Source organism: Eumetopias jubatus, unplaced genomic scaffold (genome assembly GCF_037043125.1).
Source record: "Eumetopias jubatus isolate StellerSeaLion01/CBP00866 unplaced genomic scaffold, mEumJub1_p1.0 scaffold_7, whole genome shotgun sequence".
Lineage (NCBI taxonomy): Eukaryota > Metazoa > Chordata > Mammalia > Carnivora > Otariidae > Eumetopias > Eumetopias jubatus.
In genome coordinates this window covers 1,481,098-1,499,755 of record NW_028274813.1, presented here as the reverse complement: position 1 = coordinate 1,499,755, position 18,658 = coordinate 1,481,098, and the positions used below count along the sequence as shown (strand labels likewise).

Genomic DNA, 18,658 nt, shown 5'->3' with positions numbered 1-18,658 from the left:
CTGAGGCATGACCTGCAAGCCCTATGGCCAGAGGCATCCAAGAGGGTGGATGCCCCCCGCCCAGGCTCGCCCGGCCAGTGCCCCCGGGACAGGGGTGCTGCATGTGCATGAGGCCCGGAGGGGGTCCCACGGTCTCTGTGTGTCCCTGTGTGAGGGCTGGCGCCCACCCTAGTCAACTGCCACACTCAAGGTGGGAATGGGGTGCTTGGGTGAGCGGGGTCACTCACGTCACACAGAGCCAAAGGGAAACATGCAAGGCGAGGGGCAAAGCCGGGCCAGGCACAGTCCCCAGCTCCTCCCCTGGGTCGGGCCGTGAGCCCTGGGCGGGGTGGGGGGCATCCTAGATGACAGCACTCTTCTCCTCCTGGAAGGAGGCACGGGGGGTCGGCCTGGCCAGGAGCAGCTCCTTCTCGTGGACCAGGTTGTCCAGCAGGTCCTCCTGGCGGTAGTTGTGGTAGACTTTCAGGAAAGCCAGGATGGTGATGGCCAGCCAGGCCAGCCACGAGGCCCAGAGGCCAAACTACACAGAGGGCAGAGGCGAGGTCAGGAGGCCAGCCAGACCCACCACCCACTGCCCGGTGCACCCACCCACCTGCCCCTGGGAAAGGTGGGACCCACGTTGGGGACCGGTCAGGGACTAGCCACGGGGCTCGCCATGGGGCCCACCATGTGGGACCCACGTTGGGGACCGGTCAGGGACTAGCCACGGGGCTCGCCATCGGGCCCACCATGGGGCCCACCTCGCCTCCTTCTTCACACAACCATCCCTCCTGGTATGTGGCGGCCAGGCCTCTGAACCCCAAGCTGGGCAATGCTTTCAAGGACTCTGACCACCCTCACCCCCAGGCAGCCAGGCCCGCCCGGCTCCATGGAGAGCCCATCTATAACACAGCCTCCTCCAGCCACTGGAACAAACTGACCTTTAGCTGCCGTTACCAAACAGCTGAAGGAGAAACAATTTAATCAGAACCCGGCCCGAGCCACATTAAACAGATTCTCATTGGAGGTTATTTATCACCAGACTCAGCTCACACCTTTCTAATCTAATTGGCACAAATTAGGGCTGAAGCATTTTCCACTGAATTTTCGTGAAGGTGTCTCTAGCAGTTTCAGCTCATCTCAGCAAAGAACCTTCAGACCCACCGGATGTCCAGCCCCCTAGAGGGCTCCTCTCCGTCAGAGACCGGTCACTGGCCAACGTGAGCCCTGAGAGGAGGGTCTGGGGTCCAGAAACGGACCTGGAGGCCAGCAAGCCCTGCTCAGTGCTGGAAGGAGCCCGCCCCACCTGGGCACCCCTCACCAGTGACATCTGCCTGGACACAGATGCAGATTTGGGGAAACAGCCCTTACTGACCACTAACAAATCCTGACACAGCTGCATCCCAGCAAACGGGGTCCCCAGAGATGTACCTGGAGGGCAGGGGACGAAGCTCACACAAGGGTAGGGCAGGGAGGAGCTGTCCCCCCAAAGCCGTTGGGGGTGGGCTCCTCCAAATTCACAGGCTGGATCTCCCCACACCCTTCCTCAGACACCGTATCAGCTTCCCCTGGCCAGGGAATAACCGCGAGCCCTCCAGCATTTACCAGAGCGTGCTCACTTGGTGCCAGGAGTCCAAGCTCCCTGCCTTGGCTGCAGACCCAGGATCAGATGCCTAGTGTCCTTTCCACCTGGCACAGAGCCACTCCCTCAGCCCCTGGACCTCACGTCTGCAGTTAGCTCACCTGGCCCCTCCTCCTAGGATGCCCCAGACCTCACCTCTCTCCACATCCACCTGCAAGAGCCCCCACTAAGTCTCTGAAACCCAGGAATACCCCACTCACTCAGCTGTATCTCCTCTGCCGGGCACCATCCTCAGCCTCCCCTGGATGAGGGCTTTGGGAGGCAGGCTGTGCACTCAGTGAACGTTCAGCAGTGAATGGACCCCTCCCCAACAATGCACGCCTCCCCGTCTACCTGGCAGCCCCTCCCACCAGAAGAGCCCCCCTACCTGGACAGCTCCCTTCCTACCAGAACAGCCCTGCTGCCTACAGGGGCAGCGCCTCCTACCTGGCAGCCCCTCCCACCAGAACGACCACGCCTACCCGGGCAGCCCCACCTGCTGGCAGCCCCTCCCACCAGAACAACCACGCCTACCCGCCAGCCCCGCCTGCTGGCAGCCCCTCCCACCAAAACGACCACGCCTACCTGGGCAGCCCCTCCCACCAGAACGACCACGCCTACCTGGGCAGCCCCGCCTACCTGGCAGCGCCCCTCCTACCAGAACAGCCCCGCCTATCTAGCCCCTCTGCCTACCTGGGCGATGGCAAACTGGTCATAGAAGGCAGAGTTGTCCACGCTCAGCTCCAAATTGATGTCCTGGAGCTCTTCACAGCTGAAACAGCAAGACACAGGGTGGCAGGTGACGCTGGGACACGGCGCACAGGGAGAGACATGCAGCACCCCCAAACGGTGAGGCAGCTCTCCGGGCCCCAAAGGCCTCACCCCTGACCCCCCCCAACCAAAAGCTTCTGCTCGCGTTCCTCCCCATCCCTCCCCATCCCTCCCCATCCCTACAGCCGCCTTCCGAACCCCCAAGGAGCAGACTCAGCACAGTACTCTGCGGCCCACCTCCAAAGCAGCACAGGGTGGGATCTCCTGGGCCTTGCCCTGCGGTCATATCAGGCCTCCAGGACCCGGAGCGCACTGGGCCTCTCCATCCCCTAGCCCGGATCCACCCCCCCACCCCCCCACCCCCCGGCGGTGCAGGGGCCCTCCTCCCATGTGAAGGGGGCGCTGACGTCAAGGGGGCAGGTCCAGGGGAAGGCCCTGGCCAGGTGCGCACAGGTGGGAGCCCCAGGCAGGATGAGCAAAACCTCGGGCTGGGCTCGGAATGGGATTCATGCCCAGGGCGTCGCCTGGGGGCAGCAGGGAGGGGCGGGGCCCAGGCCCACCTGTGGGGCACAGTGCCCTTCTCGGTGATGGCATCACACCACATGGTGAAGCCCACGCTCACGATGGTGCTGGCAATGAAGACGAGGAAGACCACGGAGGCGCTGACCAGGAGGTTCAGAAAGGCATAGAGGAAGGAGCTTCAGCAAAGGACAAAAGAGGACGGTCACCTTGAGTCACTACCAACACCCCAGCGGTGCCAGGAGACAGCGGGGGCTGGGCCCGGCTGGGGCAAGGGGGCCATGCAGGGCCGCCAGGGCCACTTTCACCTCCCTCACTGCCCCTCACCCCGAAGTCCCATCCCGGCCTCCCAGAGGCCTGGAGGGAGAGCGCTTGTTAGCACGGCCTTACAGAGGGGAGGCAGGGCCGAGATCTGACCCCAGGGATGCTTGCAGCGCATCGGCACTCTTCCCGGGCCATTCCCTCACTCGGCTGCCCTGAGGCCCTGTGCCCTCACGGCCATCAACACCACTGGCCTGGACCTGCATCAGGAGCTTGAGGAGTGACCCCGCTCGCATCTCTCCACAGAAGCCTAACAGGCCCAGCTGTGACCGGGGTGGGGCACAGGAGGCAGGGCCACAAGGATGGAGCTCGGTCCGGGTCCGCACAGACCTGGCCCCACTAGGGGCTCCTCCATCCTCCGTCCGAGGGGCCGGCCCAAGGAGACCATGGCAGTGACCCCCCTCCTGGGCTCCTGACTGGGCTCAACCGGTGTGGACCCAGCAGGGGACTGGCAGTGGAAATTCTCCTTCCAGGCCCCTGCTGGGGATGCCCCCGGCCAGCTGTCCCTCTACCAAAGGTCAGCAGCCCCTCCAGGCGGCCGCTTCCACCCAAGCCTTCCCTACGTGGTCCCCGTGACCAGAGGTGACAGGGCCACTGCAGGGCCCACACCTGGCCCACATCCTCGTCTCTGCCAACCGCCCTCCTCGGGGCCCACACCTGGCCCACATCCTCGTCCCTGCCAACCGCCCTCCTCGGGTTATCCTCACTTGGGTGAGCCATCCGTTTCCAGCGGGGACCCTGATGGCAAAATCCACCTGGCCCTGGGCGCTCTGAATAAGAGGTCGCGGCCTAGAGTCATAAAGAGGGGTACGTGATGGCCCACCCCACCTCCGAAGTCGTCACCAGACCGAGCAGGCTGTCAAATCCGGCCCACCTCTTTCCCAGCTGCGTGACCTGCAGCAAGTTGCCCTCTGGGCCTCAATTTCTCCCTCTGTTAATCGGGGAGCAGGAGCCCCCCCGCCACAGGGTCATTGTGGAAACTACGGGAGCTTATGTGGGCAAGGGACAGACAGCGATAACCGCAGGGGTGTGGCTCCCTCCCCAGGACAGGCCTCCACCCATTGCTGGAACCCTGACCTGCCGGGCCCCGAGCTGCATGCATGCGTGGGGCTGGGCCTGTGGCCACAGGACATGGAAGTGTGGGTGGGGGGCAGGAAGCGTGGGGGCAGGGTCAGCAACCAGATACCTGGAGACTGGGCCTGGGGGCAGCTGTGCCCCCTGCAGTCAGCGTGGGGCTAGACAGTGTTCAGGGGAGTCCACTCCCTGGAGCTAATGCTCTAAGGAAAGCAGAGTTTACCCAGAGCCTACACCCCAACTTTGGATGCCCCCCAACTCCAGCCGAGGAGAGCGGGATGGTCCCAGGATGACCAGGACGGAGCTTCCACAGGCAAAGCAAAGAAGCTGCCTGCCCTCAGCACAGAAGGCCAGATCACGGGGACAGCGGCTCCCTGGGTGCCCTCCACCTGCCCGCAGCCTTCCACTGTCCCACCAGGCACCCTGCCCAGCAGGTGCCCAGCATCCTGGATGAGCAGCCGCTGCCCCCAGGAGGCCCTCCTAGAGGGAGGAAGGATGGCCAGGGTGCAGAGGACATGCTGACCGGGCAACCACCAACCTCAACTCCTGCCCCCTCTCATGGGAGCAGGCGGCATGCCCCACATTCTGTACTTAATTCTAGAGAGGCACACCAGCGGCTTGCTGTTCCCTGTGTGGCCAGAAGCCCCCTCGGGGAACCCCCTGAGACGCACCCCCCCCACGCCCATCCCGACACCTGCCCCTCCCGCCCTCAGCGGGGTTTGCAACACAACCTCCCATAGCCAGAAAACCCGACTGTGCAGACTCCAGCCGCATCCCTATTACACAGGCACGATTTGGGGTTCTCCTCCCATGACAGGAACATGGCCTCCCCATCCCATGCCCCCCAACAGCCTCCTCCTACTTCCCCAAGTCCATTTCTGGTCCGTGGAACCTGCCTGGGCTTCACAGAATTTTGAAGAATTGGGAGTGTCCGGAGCCTCAGTGGGCCCGGCCCCCAGAGTGCCCAATGCCACCCCCTCCCCACTCCCCAAGGACCCAGAGGGCAGCGACCAAACAACCAGGATGGCCGGCACACACAGGGTTAACTCCATCTTTCTCGCTGCCTCTCAGGGTGCCGGCCTGGATGTGCCGTCTCCATGGTGACCGCTATCCCGGGAAGCCCTGGGAGCGATTTGTAAGCTAGGGGACACGTGTGGGCAGACAGATGGGTTGTTTTGACCCGGCGCTGCCCAGCTGTCAATCACAAACCCATCAACGGCAAACCGCGACCACCTGCACACTCCAAGGGCTCAGCACACTCAGGCCTGTGACCCACCCTCAGGTCGCCCATGCGCCCCAGCCGGAAGCACCCCAGGAAGCCACAGGTGCCAGAGTCGCACACCCATTCCTTTTGCCCTGTCCACGCCTGGGCACAAGCTGTCCGAGCCCCCACTTTGCCCATGGACACACCCTGGAGGGAGCTAGAACCACAGACAAGGTCTGTCCCAGGCGCTGGGGACCCAGCCGTGAGCCCGTCACACAGACCAAAGGGTCGGGCTCTGCCCTCGCTCTTGGCCCGGCTCCTGGCTGGTCTCTGCAGCCGGACTCAAGAGAATTAGTGGGTAGGGCCCTCTAGAACTCCAAGTCGGACAGCCGCGCTGATGTCCCTGACGGGCTGGACACCCTGAGGGCCCTCGCCATCCCTCAAGCTCGCTCTAACAGTCCTTCTGAGCCTCCTGTCTGTCCCGAGTCCCCACTGACCCAGCACTTGCCTGCCTGCTCCACGAGGCCTGCCCAGCAGGGGAGCTGGGATTGGCTTCTCCGGGTTCCCATCTTGCCTGCGGCTGCAGAAGGCAGGCCCAACCTTTGTGGGGGCTCAGGACTTGCTGACACAGCCAGCCTGCAGGGTTGACCCCTCGGCCAGACTGTGGACCTGCAGACCTCTGGGCTGGGGAAGGGGGGGCGGTCGGCGGGGGTGGGCTGTGAGGCAGCAGACCTCACATGCAGGCACTTTTCTGTCTTCATTCAACAAACACTAATTTGTGACTCCCAAGCTCAGCCCTGAGCACGCAGAGAGAAATGAGGTGCACGCCCGCCTTGGGTTCATCCAGCCCAGGGTCCCCTCAGATGGTGGGCCACCCCAGATATCCAGGGGAGCTCTGGCCCAGTCCTACCACCAGACCAAGATGAAGGGTCGGCACCTGGACAGATGGCACAGCTGGCTGGCTGCCTAGTGCATCTTGTCCCTATAAGACAACTGGCCTCGGGGTGTTCAGGATGTGGAAGCAGCTCTCTGGGTAGCTCTCTGGGTAGGGCCTGGCCTCCATGGCTCAGTGATGCAGGATCCCGGAGCCCCAAGAGACCCCTAGAGACTGGGAGCAGAGCAGCGAGAGCTGAGAGGCCCAGAGCCTTCAAGAAAGGAGTCCTGACCATTTCGCACAAATTGGGCAGCAAATCTGGGGAGCTCAGTAACAATGGTTTCTGTCCTCTCATCTTAAGGCTGTAAGATGTGGTCTCTTCAGGAGATTTGTCTTATAGGGACAAGGTGGAGTGATGGGCCTGAGCTGATGGCCAAACCATGGCCCCTGCACGGCCTGTGCCACTGCCCTCAGCTTCCCAGACCGAAGGGACCTCAGCTACACTATGCTGCTGACTGTCCATCCCTTTCCTCAGACCTCGTCTCACATTTGGAGATGCTTCCCTGCCCCAATCTGCACAGAGACACTGATCAGACTTGACAATGTGCATGCAATGTGACAACATCTCAAACACCTCCTGGGGACACCAGCCACTGTTGTGGGAAGGAGGAGGCCTGTGGCAGGGCAGGGTGGCCCCCTGACCAGCCTGGGCTCACCCTAGGCTGAGCCCCAGCGCCACAGCACCTGGAGGCCCCCCAGGCTGACACGTGCCTTCTTGCAGACCCTCAATCCAGAACCTTGGTGCAGTGTGCCGAACTGTGCCCACGACAACACGTGTCCGAGGCTGCACCCCAGGACAGGTGCATGTGACCTTAACTGGTCTTTGCAGGTGTCATTCAGCTGAAGATCTCAGGATGAGATCATCCTGAATTTAGGGTGGGCCCTAAATCCAATGACTGGTGTCTTTATAAGAAGAGGGGAAGAAACGGAGAGGGGAGAGGCCGCATGAAGACAGAGACTGTGGTAAGAGTGACAAAGCCCCAAGCCAAGGAATGTCAAGGGTCGTAGGCAGCTACCAGGAGCAAGCCTAGAAAGGGTTCTCCCTCCCAAGGGAACCCACCCTGCCAACACCTTCATCTCCAACTTCTGGCCTCCAGGACTGTGGCAGAATAAATTGTTTGTGGCGCTTTGTGAGAGAAGCCCCGGAAACTCACGCACATGCGTTGCTGGACTTCGCCCCCTCTGGGGGTTTCAGTCCCCGCGCTGGGCTGTTCTGGTCCTCTTCACACTGCCACCCTGTTAATCCCCTCTGCCCATGCCCAGGCCAGGCTGAGGGCTCTCAGGAGTCCCCATCTGACCCTCCAACCCACTGAGACCGCAGAGCAATAGCTTATCTCTCAGGTCCCCAAAAGAAGAGAAAAGCCCCCTAAAAAATACCAACAAATAATGGATGGGGGCATGGGTGGGGCAGGGTTTGGGAGAAGGCCGGATTTCCCCTGTGGATGTGAGGCCAGCAAGGGCCAGGAGCAGGTGGGGGTGGGTCCACAGAAGGTCCCAGGGATAAAGGCGCATGGCAGGCTACAAGCTGAGGACCCCGGGTGAAGCACATCCCTCTCTCACAGAGCTGTGCCAGAGTGGGGAAAGGTGAAGAGGAACACAGAGACCAGGAGGCAGGGAAGCCTCCTGCACATGCTGCTCCCTGTCTTGCATTCCCAGCCAAGCCCGTGGGCCTAGAGAGGTCCCCGCTGGCCTTTGCCCCACCCTCATCACCCTTCCCAGGAGGGTGGTGGGCATGAGGCGAGGACTCCCCAGGTGGCCTTGTCAGCCACCTGCCTGGCCTGATCCCTGCCCTGCACCTGGAGGAGTGCGGGGGCGCAGACCCGCTAGGGGCTGTCCGCGGCACCCATGCCTGAGCCTGAGCCAGCAAGCCAGGGAGGGCCCGGGTCCGCTCAGAGATGACAATGCAGTATTTGCATCCCAAGGGCGGGGGTGGTAAATGCCCAAAGCGGGAGGTGATGCGCACTTGGGATGGAAAGTACTGGCCTTGTACAGAGCGCGGGAGACCCTCATGGTCCGCGGGGTTCTGCGTAGACAAAGGGCAGTTTGCATGGAGGCAGCGAGCACCAAGGGTTGACATTCTTGGGCCTCTGAGCTCCCCACCCACGCCGGGAAGAGGGTGGGACTCATGCTCCTCCCTGGGGGAGGACGGCCTGGGGGCGCTGCGGGCTCGGAAGGGACTCCGTGCCCGGCCTGAGGGCTGTGTCTGATGGGGCAGGGCGGCCGCCAGGCCCCCACTTACCCCTCGTGTCCCTTGCAGAGGAAGAAGAGCGTGCGCCAGGCGTGCGCGGCGGCGAGCAGCAGCGAGAGGAGGCTGGCGAGCAGGCTGAAGCGGCAGGCGGCCGGCGGGCCCCACTCCTGCACCGTGAAGCGCTCGCGCTCCTGCACCGTCAGGTTGGCGCTCAGCCACATGCCCTCGGTGAAGAGCAGGCAGCGGCCGCGGAAGTCGTGGCCGTTCTCGGACAGCGGCACCACCACCACGAAGCTGAAGAGGAAGGCCAGGAAGTAGCAGACGCACTGCGCGAAGAGGAAATTGTTGAGCGCCATGGCTCGCCCAGACGCGCCGAGGAAGCGGCGGGCGGAGGCCGCAGGGCCCGGCAGGCGGCGCGGGGCGCTGGGCGCGGGCCGGGCAGGGCCGCGCGGGAGGCTGCGCAGTGGCGGCGCCGACGGGTCCTGCGCGCCCCGCCCGGGACGCGTGCGCAGCGGCCGAGCGCGGGCGGCGCCTGCGGTCAGCACCGCGGACAGCTCCCGGAGGGCGGGCCGGGCCAGGCCGCCGGCCGCGGGGGACCACGCGGGGTGTGAGCTGGGGAAGGGATGCACCCATGGAGGCGCGGAATGGGAACGAGAGTGTGGCTAGGTCGGCGTATGGAGAGCCGACTCTGCCATTAACGGTAGCAGGAGCGACCCGTGTAGCTTCACCTAGGTTGCCTCTGTCCCCTGTCCCCCATGAGCCTGAAGGAAAGGAGACTGAGAGGTCCAGGAGGGACGTGTCCAGGAGGCCCACGGTGCTGGGCGGGAGTGAGGTTGCAGCCCAGGCTGGAATGATTATTTTGCGGGGCTCTGGAGTGCGAGGCGTTGGGGAGAAAAGACAGAGAGTGGAGGAGTTGGGGTCAACAGGAAGGCGGAGGTCATCTGTGGAGAGATGGGGGTGGGCTCAGGGAGGAGGGAGCAGTCTGTGAGCTATTTGCGCTTCTCTCCAGCACCGCACCCTCAGAGGGGACATCTGTTATACTGCCTGACACAAGTAGGGCCCTGGGTTGATATTTGTAAGATAAATAATGGATGCCCCAAGCACCTCATTAAGACAGACTTTGCTGAGATGGAATCTGCTGATGCATTAATTAATAGAATTAATGCCTTGTCTAGTTCCCTTAAAGACTAAGTCACGTTTGGTCCAATTCCCAGTGAGGAAACTCTAGCATTGCTCCTTCTAAAAGAAATTGCCAACTGGTTTAAAATTACATCAGCATTTTTGTTGCAAGCACTAAAAAACCTTTTTGTTTTATTGCCAAAGTAATACATGCCTTTTTTTTAAGTCAAGCAGTATAGATATAAATTAAGTAAAAAGTGTCCTTCTCATTCCCCCCCCACACACACCACCCTGCCACACTATCAGGGGTAACCACATTTCTAGACATTTTGCTAAGCGCCTAAACACACACACACACACACACACACACAATTTACACAAATACTTCCTACTATACATACCATCTTGTAGGTTGATTCTTGTATTCAGCAATACATCATGGATGTTATTCCCAGCCTGCACATTCAGATCTATTTTATTCTGCTTAATAACTGCATAACGCTCCATAATAATGATGATTCCACCCTTGCCTAACGATTCCTCTTTGAATGGATGTTTAATTCTTCAATATTTGCTATTTCAAATACCTTCGAGGGAACATCCTTATGCATATGTGCACTTGTGCAGGTATTTCTTATAAAGGAAATCCTTAGAAGAGGAATTACTACATCATAGGTTGATGCACATGCTAAGTGTTGACAAAATTTGCCAAACTGGTCTCTAAACATGTTGCACAAATTCACTTTCATATCCATGTCACAGACACCTTCTCCAAAACTGAGAAATATCCATTGTTTTAAAATTCCATCAGTCTTGCATGGAAAACAGCATCTCATTGATTGTAAACTTGGATTCTCCTTATCATGAGCTTGAACATCCTTTCTTAGGCTCGCTGCCATTCGTAATAAATCTCCTGTGAGTGGCACCTTCTGTTTGTAGTCCCTTCAAAGCACACACTAAAGACCACCCATGGGTCTGTGACAGCAACCCTTTTCTCGGATAATTCACTTGGAGTTTCTGCTACTATTGAGACGCCCAATTCAACTAAAGGAAGCCCACTTAAGAAATTCAGCATCTACACACCCATACACATCCTTGGGCAAGAGTGGACACCCCATCCATCCATTATCCAGTGGGTTGATGAGTTTGAACATATCTGGAGGTGTTAGACTTGAGGGTTTTGCCAAAACTGAAAAGACCATGCCAATGAAGAAGGAAGTGACTAACAGGAAAACTACAGAATAAGCTGGAAAGATTATTAAATTTCTACCATCTTAAAAGGCACAAGACCCTGGTATTTTTAAAGATGAGTTCTGGGGCTCCTGGGTGGCTCAGTTGTTAAGCGACTGCCTTCGGCTCAGGTCATGATCCCAGGGTCCTGACCTCGAGCCCCGCATCGGGCTCCCTGCTCTGTGGGAAGCCTGCTTCTCCCTCTGCCACTCCCCTGCTTGTGTTCCCTCTCTCGCTGTGTCTCTCTCTGTCAAATAAATATATAAAATCTTAAAAAATAAATAAATAAAAATAAAGATGAGTTCTATTTAACCTTCAAAAGTCAGGGAATTCCCTTGCTATTGAAATAACTCTGATCTATTAAAAAAATACAGAAAACTCCAAAATTCATTTTTTTAAAAGTCAGCATTATATTAATGCTAAAACCTCACTAGAAGAGTGAGGCAAAGAAAGTAGCAAGAAATTTTAAAATATTGGCATGTTGAATACAATTCAATGTAGAGGATAATCAAAAACATGAACTAGTAGCATTTATTACAAAAGCAAGAACAGCTGAGCTTTATGAAATCTATCAACAATTTGTTACACCAACAAATAAAGGAGAAAAACCCAAAGCGTTTTTGTCGAGAGATACCTAAAAGGCATTTCATACAACTGCATGGCCATTCATCTGAAAAAAAAAAAAAAAAAAAAGCCCGTGTAAGACAAGAAGAAAATTACCTAGATATGATAAAGACCACTTCAAAAATCTGCACCTATTCAAACCAGGAAAAGAGACGAGAATTCTCACTATTACTGACAATTTGTTTGGCAATTCTACCGAATGAAACAAGTCAAGAAATTAAAATATGCAGCATATCTGTGGAAACAAAGAGGCAAAATTATCTTTATTGGAGGATAATATCATACACTTAGAACACTCAAGACACTACAAAAAATATTAGAATTTGCAATTTTGTGCAATGACTAGATATAAACACACAAAACTCAATGCCCTTTCTCTGGTATCTTAGGTCAAGTTCTCTGGGAAATAGACTCTGAAATTTACCTGCAGCAGCACACGTGGTGAAGCCAGACACAGAACCAGGTGCAGGGAGAAGCTTAACAGAGGCCTCAACCACCACCATGGGGAGCTCTGAGAGTCAGTCACTTGGAGATGTCCCAAGCTGAGGCATGGAGACCACGTCTATTCTCCCACAATTTCCAGCCAAGAGATGCAGCCCCGGGGAGGATGGACGATCTTGGGTGAGGCAGCTTCCTTTGGCAGAGGGCAATTTCTAGAGAGAGACGTGGTTATGGGCAGAGCACGCAACACTTCCAGCAGCTGGCGGAGCAAGTGCCTCTGTCCCGAATGGGATGTGAGCAACCCACCATAGCATCCACTATGGCCCTGGAGCAGCCCAGATCCACCTGCAGCAGACAGTAAGTCCCCCCAGTTTGGGAACAGCTTCTTTGAAGCTCTACTCTTTAGGAAGATTTCCTCTTATCTCCGCCTTCAGGGCCAGAATCAGAGGTGGGGCTCTCCTTTGTCCCACAAACCTTTCCCTTGTGAGAGTTCTCAGGTTAAGTGCAGCAGAATCCTGCTCCTGCAGCGTACTTTTGGCTGTGACTGTTCCTGATCTAGATAGACCATTTCTCTGTTCTGGTGGATTGCTGCTGGGTAAGCATGACCTTATGATGTCGTGGGTCAGAGAGAATCCAGCTCCTGTTGGTCAGTTCTGGCTGTGGGGTCAGCTAATGTCCCCAGTCAGGCCCTCTGCCTCCACCAGAGCCCAGCAGCAAGCCAGGAGCTGTTGCATACGTGGTATTCGACTCTCCTCTGTAGATGGCAGGGCCTTGCTCCAGAACCTGTCTACACTGTGATGATCCTACTGGGCTTTATCATAAACTCCACATAGCATCTTTCCCACCATAAACACCTCTAATACCACAGGCATAAGATCTGCCCACGTGTATGTCCCAAGGGCCGTTTGTACCATACTTAGCATTTCCACAGGTCTTTTCCTGCTCTGGGACCCAGTCAAAGATGGCAGCCTTCTGTGTCACTTAGTACATGTGTGTCACTCAGGAGGCTCACATGTGGGATAGGTGAGCTTCAGAACCCCAAGAGGCGTCCAAGGATTCTATTTCTTCCTTCTTGGTGGTGGCAGGTACAGAATGCAGTAATCTGTTCTTTCCTTCACAGACGGTGTCCCAGCACACTGTAGATCACCCAGCTCCTAAACAGAAGCTGGTGTGGGGGGCTCCTCAGTCCTGCAGAGCTCACGCACCTTAATGAGGCCTCCAACATACTTGCCACTTTTTGTTCCTTCAAATCAGATTAGCATGATGTCACTGATACAGTGGGCCCGTGTGGCAGTGTGAAGTGTATCCAGATGGTTCCGTCCTTTGAGCTACATTATGACAGAGGACAAGAGAGTTAACACAGCCCTGGGGCGAGACTGAGCGAACACTGTTGTTCCTCCCACAGGAATGCAAACCATTTCTGGTGGGGCGGAAAAGGACATTTGCCAGATCGACGGCTGAATGTCGTGTCCTGGACACATTATCCTGCTTTGCAAAGACAGCAGATCTAGAAAGGAGGCTGTGGTTCAGATTTCTACTTGCTTGTGTTCATGGGGGCTCAGGGTCACCCTGTAGAACGCGTCCAGGTCCCGCAGGCTCCAGGCTGGTGACTCAGATGCCAATGGTGGGGACCACCTTCTACACCCTCTAGGTCTTCAAAGTGGTTATCTCTGCTACTCCCTCCAGGGTTGGAGACTGGTTTGGGTTAACTCTCTTGGTGGGTGCGGGGGTCACTTCCAAAGGTTTTGACTGGCCTTTCCCTCCATGAAAACAAAGTACAGATTCATCCAACTGCATGTATACATTTCCCACTATTTATACCTTCAAAAACCCAGTAAATGACAACAGGTGACCCACTGTGAGCCCAGAACTCTGCTTATGACCTGGGTGTCTACTATAGCAAGGAGGCCAAGATGACCCTGTGCCCCCTGGTTATTAATTTCGACTCAAACCCTGTGCCAAACCATCCTTGAAATGTGTGGGTATCTCCCCCCTGAGCAAAGGGCTGAGATCCTCTCAGGGAAGACAGGGGCTCAGAACCCAAACATGCGCCTCAGTGTCGCGTGTGGCCAAACTTTCCTCCTGCACCTCAGCCTGTCCTTCAGCCAGTGGGGGTTCTGGGTCTGTAACCTGACTCTGGTCTGGAAAAGGGACCTTCCCAGCAAGGGATCATGACATCATATGGGCAGAAGGGCTGCCCTCAGGCTCATCCACTACTCACTTCCTTTGGTGCTCTGGAGTGTGGAGTGGACAATACAGCCGTCTGTCCCCTGGGGACACCAAGCCCATCACCCATCTCATACAGGCGCGTGTTCTTTAGGTCTTGCAAGTCCCCCAAGGGCACGCTCACTCCCCTCTCAGCAGCAGCTTGCCTGTGACTTAACGTGTCATTTGTCCCATTGCCAGTAGAGGAGTGTGGCCGGCCCCTTCCCAGAGGTTGGGATCTCTTGCAAAGCAGGGACCCCTGCATCACTTTCAATCACGATGCTAAGGATTGAACCCAAAAAAGATATGTTGTAGTCCTAACCCTGGGCACCTCAAAAGGTGACCTCATTTGGAGTTAGGGATGGTCTTTACAGAGGTGATCAACTCAAAATGAGGTCATCAGGGTAGGTCCTAACCAAACACAACTGGTGTCCTTATCAAAGGGAGGGATTGCAGACAGACCCACATGTGGAAAGCATACCTTGCGAAGACAGGTGGAGGTCACCAAACACTCAGCAAACACTCAGAACCTACAAGATCCTGCAACAGAATCTCCCTCACAGGCTCAGAAGGAACCAGCCCTGCCCACACCCTAACCTCAGACATCCAGCCTCCAGAAGTGGGAGCAAGTAAACGTCTGTTGTTTAAACCCCCCCAGTGTGGGGGTTTTGTTTGGGCAGCCCCAGGACACTGATCCCCAAGGGAGCACCTGCCTTTAGCCCGGAGTGGGGGGTTGGGGGGGGGGAGAGTGGGCCACTTCCATGGCCCCGGCGGTCACAAGGACCTAGGGGCTGTAATTTCTGAGCCTGCACCCGGGTCTGGATCCCTGGGAAGCAGTCTGAGCCTGGCCCATGCGGGCAGGGCTACTGGGAGGGGCACTGTGACCAGTAGCTGGGAAAGGAAAGTAGGAAAGCCAGATGGGGCAGAGGGTCAACGTGCAGTCTCAGGGCTGGCCTCCGCTGGCTCTGTGGGCCTCGGACCTTCACAGCCACGTGCTGACCAGTCACAGAAGCAACTACCCTGGGACAGGGGCTTGACCTCAGCAAGGAGCCTGGGAAGAGGGCAGCGCTCCGTGGCTGCTGGGGAAACGGGTGTTTCCCGTCTGAAGCAGAGCTGCTACAGAACAGAACGTAGGCAGGTGGACTTGCCAAGGTCGAGAGCCGCATCTCCTCCAGAGCTCGGCTGCTCTCAAAATCAAGACCTGGGTCTGGACCCGGTTATTTCTGCCCTCCATTCATAGGCTGTCAAGGAGGCCCTCTGCCTGTCACACCTGGCCTTAAACCAGAAGTGAGTCCTGCTCTGCGTGCATGTCTTTCTCCAGCAGCACCTGCCCCAGGGCCAGCATCTGATCCCACACTTCAGCACTTACTGCCTTCCCTCCACCTGTCAAGCTCCCAAGATGGGGCACCCACCAGTGCATTTCCTTCCCCTGGTGTTCCACCCCAGGTGAGGTGTCCCTGATGTGGCCGGAGCTGTCACCTCTCCACCAGCCACCAAGATGGGGGACACTGCCGACCAGCCCACCCATGGTTGGTCCCGGCAGAATCCTGTGTTAGCATCTGCTTCCTGAGACCACCCCCAGGTCGAGTTCCTGGGAAACAGACACTGGGCTTTGAGCTCTGTGGGCAGAAGGATTTGAAAGGCAGGGGGAGGGTCCTCTTGGGAACAATACCCATGAAGTGACCAAGAGCAACAGGACTGGGCCGAGGGAAAAACCAACCAACAACTGCCAAACAAAGTGTGGGCTGCTGAGAGAGTGGATGGATGGAGGATGGCTGGGGGGATGGGGAGATACATGGATGAAATAATGAACTGATGCATCAGTAGGGTGGTTTGACAAATGGATCAGAGGGTGGGTGGATCGGATGATGGATAGATGGGTGAATGGATGGATGATGGGTGAATCAATGGATGATGGATGCATGGATGCTTGGATGGATGCATGGATGGATGCATGGGTTCATGGATGAATGGATGCATGGGTGCATGGGTTCTTGGATGGATGGATAGTTGGATGATGGATGGATCGATCGATGATTGGATGGATGGATGGGTGGATGATGGGTGAATGGAAGGATGCATGGATGCTTGGACGGATGCATGGATGGATGCATGGGTTCATGGATGAGTGGAGGCATGGATGGATGGGTTCATGGATGGATGGATGGATCGATCGATCGATGATTGGATGGATGGATGGATGGATGGATGGATGGATGGATGGCAGGTGGATGGGAAAATGGCAGGGAGGATGAAGAATGAACAATGTATTGAAAGCGCAGTAGTGCTGGATGGGTGGATGAATATGTGAATAGGCAGGTGGATGGATGGATGGGTGGAGAGACTGGAGATAAAGAATGAGTAAAAAAATTTGCAGCCACACTTTGATTCTGGTGAGCTCTCACAGAATGATAGTCATGGGTTTTTGAGTTTGATATTTTGGGGTGTGGGCTTCAACACTGCCAGCTCAGAAACACATTATTTATGGGCCCACCATGAGTGGACCCAGTAACCTCTCTATAACCAGATTCAGATGGCTGACATAGTAAACCAGAGTGTCGATGTACTGACATACCCAGACAGGCGACCGTCGGCAGGATGAGAACACCAGGCATCCGTCCGCAAAGTGCGTTGGCTCCCTGTCAGCCATCCCAGTGGGAAGGGGTCTTCAGACGGCATCTTGCAGAGCACGGACTCAGATGGGGACTCAGATCACTGGCATGGTTGTGAGCTCCGGCTAAGAATGCTGATACGTGCATCTCCCAGTAATATCCACCTGCCCACCGCCTGGAAGCACGTGAGCCCCAAATGGGGATGTGGGGGACCCTCCCTCTCCCTCGACCATGCCAGGAAGATCACAGCCAACACAAACCTCTGGGTCTGTTTCTGTGGCTCCACGGCTGCCCTTACGATAACACTTCACTTCTCTGAGCTTGTTCTTTTTCTAGCTTCTTCAGTTAAATATCTTAGTCTATCAACTTTTCAATTTTAATAAATGACTTACATCCGTCCATTTTCCTCTTGGTAACACTTTTATAGTCCATTCTCTTCTTTGGTTTCTGTGGCATCTCCTGCCATGACTACGGATTATGCATTTCCCTTTGCTTCACACTCGACTCCATTTGACGACTCTTCAATATTCTTTACGAGCTGGTCTATCTACCAAGTGGAAATACTCCCTTCTTTGTACCTTTCAAATATTTTGCTTTGAACTTTATTTTGTATGATATAAATATGACAAGGACTGCTGACTTTGTGTCAGCATTTTTGACAGATTTTCTTCCGTGTTTTACGCTTTAGCGTCCTAGTTTTCGTTAAGCATGTTTTTCGTAAGCGATATTTTCATTAGAACTTATTTATTTCTGTTCAATCAGAAAGACTATCTTTTGACACATTTGCCTAACCCATTGGCACATACTACTATTCCTGGTAAAATAAAATCTTACTCTCTATTTTCTATTTTGTTTGCTTTTCCCATTTTCCACCTTATTTTAGAGAAAAGGTTTATCTTATTCCATCCTTTGCTTAGCTGGCTTTGAAATATTTACATCCCATTTCCAGTCTGCTCTTGATTGCCTACCGATCCACCAAACACAGACTAATGCTCGACTTTTGCTGACAGCGTCAAGCATCAGGCAGGGTCCTGGTGTCCTTCCAACAAGACCATCCCGTAAGTTACTTTCTTCTGATCCTAGAACGTCCCCTAAGCCCCCACGTTGCCCCCACCCCGGGTTGTTTCTCCAGGCTGTGAACCATTTCTCACCATCAAGACCTGCGTTGCCACTCGGGTTCCTGCGTTTCCTTACCTGTATAATGTGAGGAGCCGCGCCCAACCCCCAGCACTGCTGTGAAGATGACGGAGGTGGCCCCCCACACCACACTCAGCAGGTCACAGGAATGACAACTGTCACCCCCAGCTCCTGGGCTCCCTGTCTTCCTCCTGGGGAACGTCTCCCAGCGAGTCTTTCGGGGTCAGTGGACAGTGGCAGCTCAATGTCTTCATTTTCCATTCACACATCAATAATGGGTGGTCCGAGGATGTCACCCCTGAACTGGGAAGATCCGCTGTCCTCATGTGTCACCCCCGACACGGAGAAGTCAGGAGTCAGTCAATCTGGCCCTTGTTCCTTTTCAACAACCTGGGCGTCCCCTCGCCACCCACCCAACCTTGGAAGCCCTTGGGATTTTCTCTGTATGGGGGATGATCCACGTTGTGCTCTGTGGGGTCAGGGAGCGAGTCTGGGGTTTGCCAGGTTGTATGCATCCTGTTGGTACCCGGCAGGGCCCACACCTGCGTTTAGCCCTGGAAAAGTCCGTATAGCCTGCTTGGACCATCGCCCCTGCCTTCCCCGTATGGTCTCCTCCTGCGATCCCAGCACGGGGGCACAGGGACTCGGGGTCCTCACACCTCCGCTGTCCTGTGTGCCC

At 56.1% G+C, this 18,658-nt stretch overlaps 1 protein-coding gene across 1 annotated transcript; it reads right to left on the bottom strand.

Moving 5' to 3' along the window:
• Nucleotides 1-340: 340 nt before the first annotated feature.
• TMEM179 (transmembrane protein 179) lies at nucleotides 341-8,967 on the bottom strand. The gene is made up of 4 exons (XM_028104507.1): nucleotides 8,663-8,967; nucleotides 2,932-3,069; nucleotides 2,294-2,372; nucleotides 341-520 (listed from the first exon to the last, which is right to left on the bottom strand). The coding sequence occupies exons 1-4, from the start codon at nucleotides 8,965-8,967 to the stop codon at nucleotides 341-343; spliced, it is 702 nt and encodes a 233-aa protein (XP_027960308.1).
• Nucleotides 8,968-18,658: the final 9,691 nt, after the last annotated feature.

Coding starts and splice junctions, on each gene's coding strand:
- TMEM179 (XM_028104507.1), bottom strand. CDS start 8,967: ATGGCGCTCAACAATTTCCTCTTCGCGCAGTGCGTCTGCTACTTCCTG. Junction 3,070..8,662: donor CTCTGCAAGGGACACGAGGG/GTAAGTGGGGGC, acceptor CCTTTGCTGAAG/CTCCTTCCTCTATGCCTTTC. Junction 2,373..2,931: donor AAGGGCACTGTGCCCCACAG/GTGGGCCTGGGC, acceptor TTGCTGTTTCAG/CTGTGAAGAGCTCCAGGACA.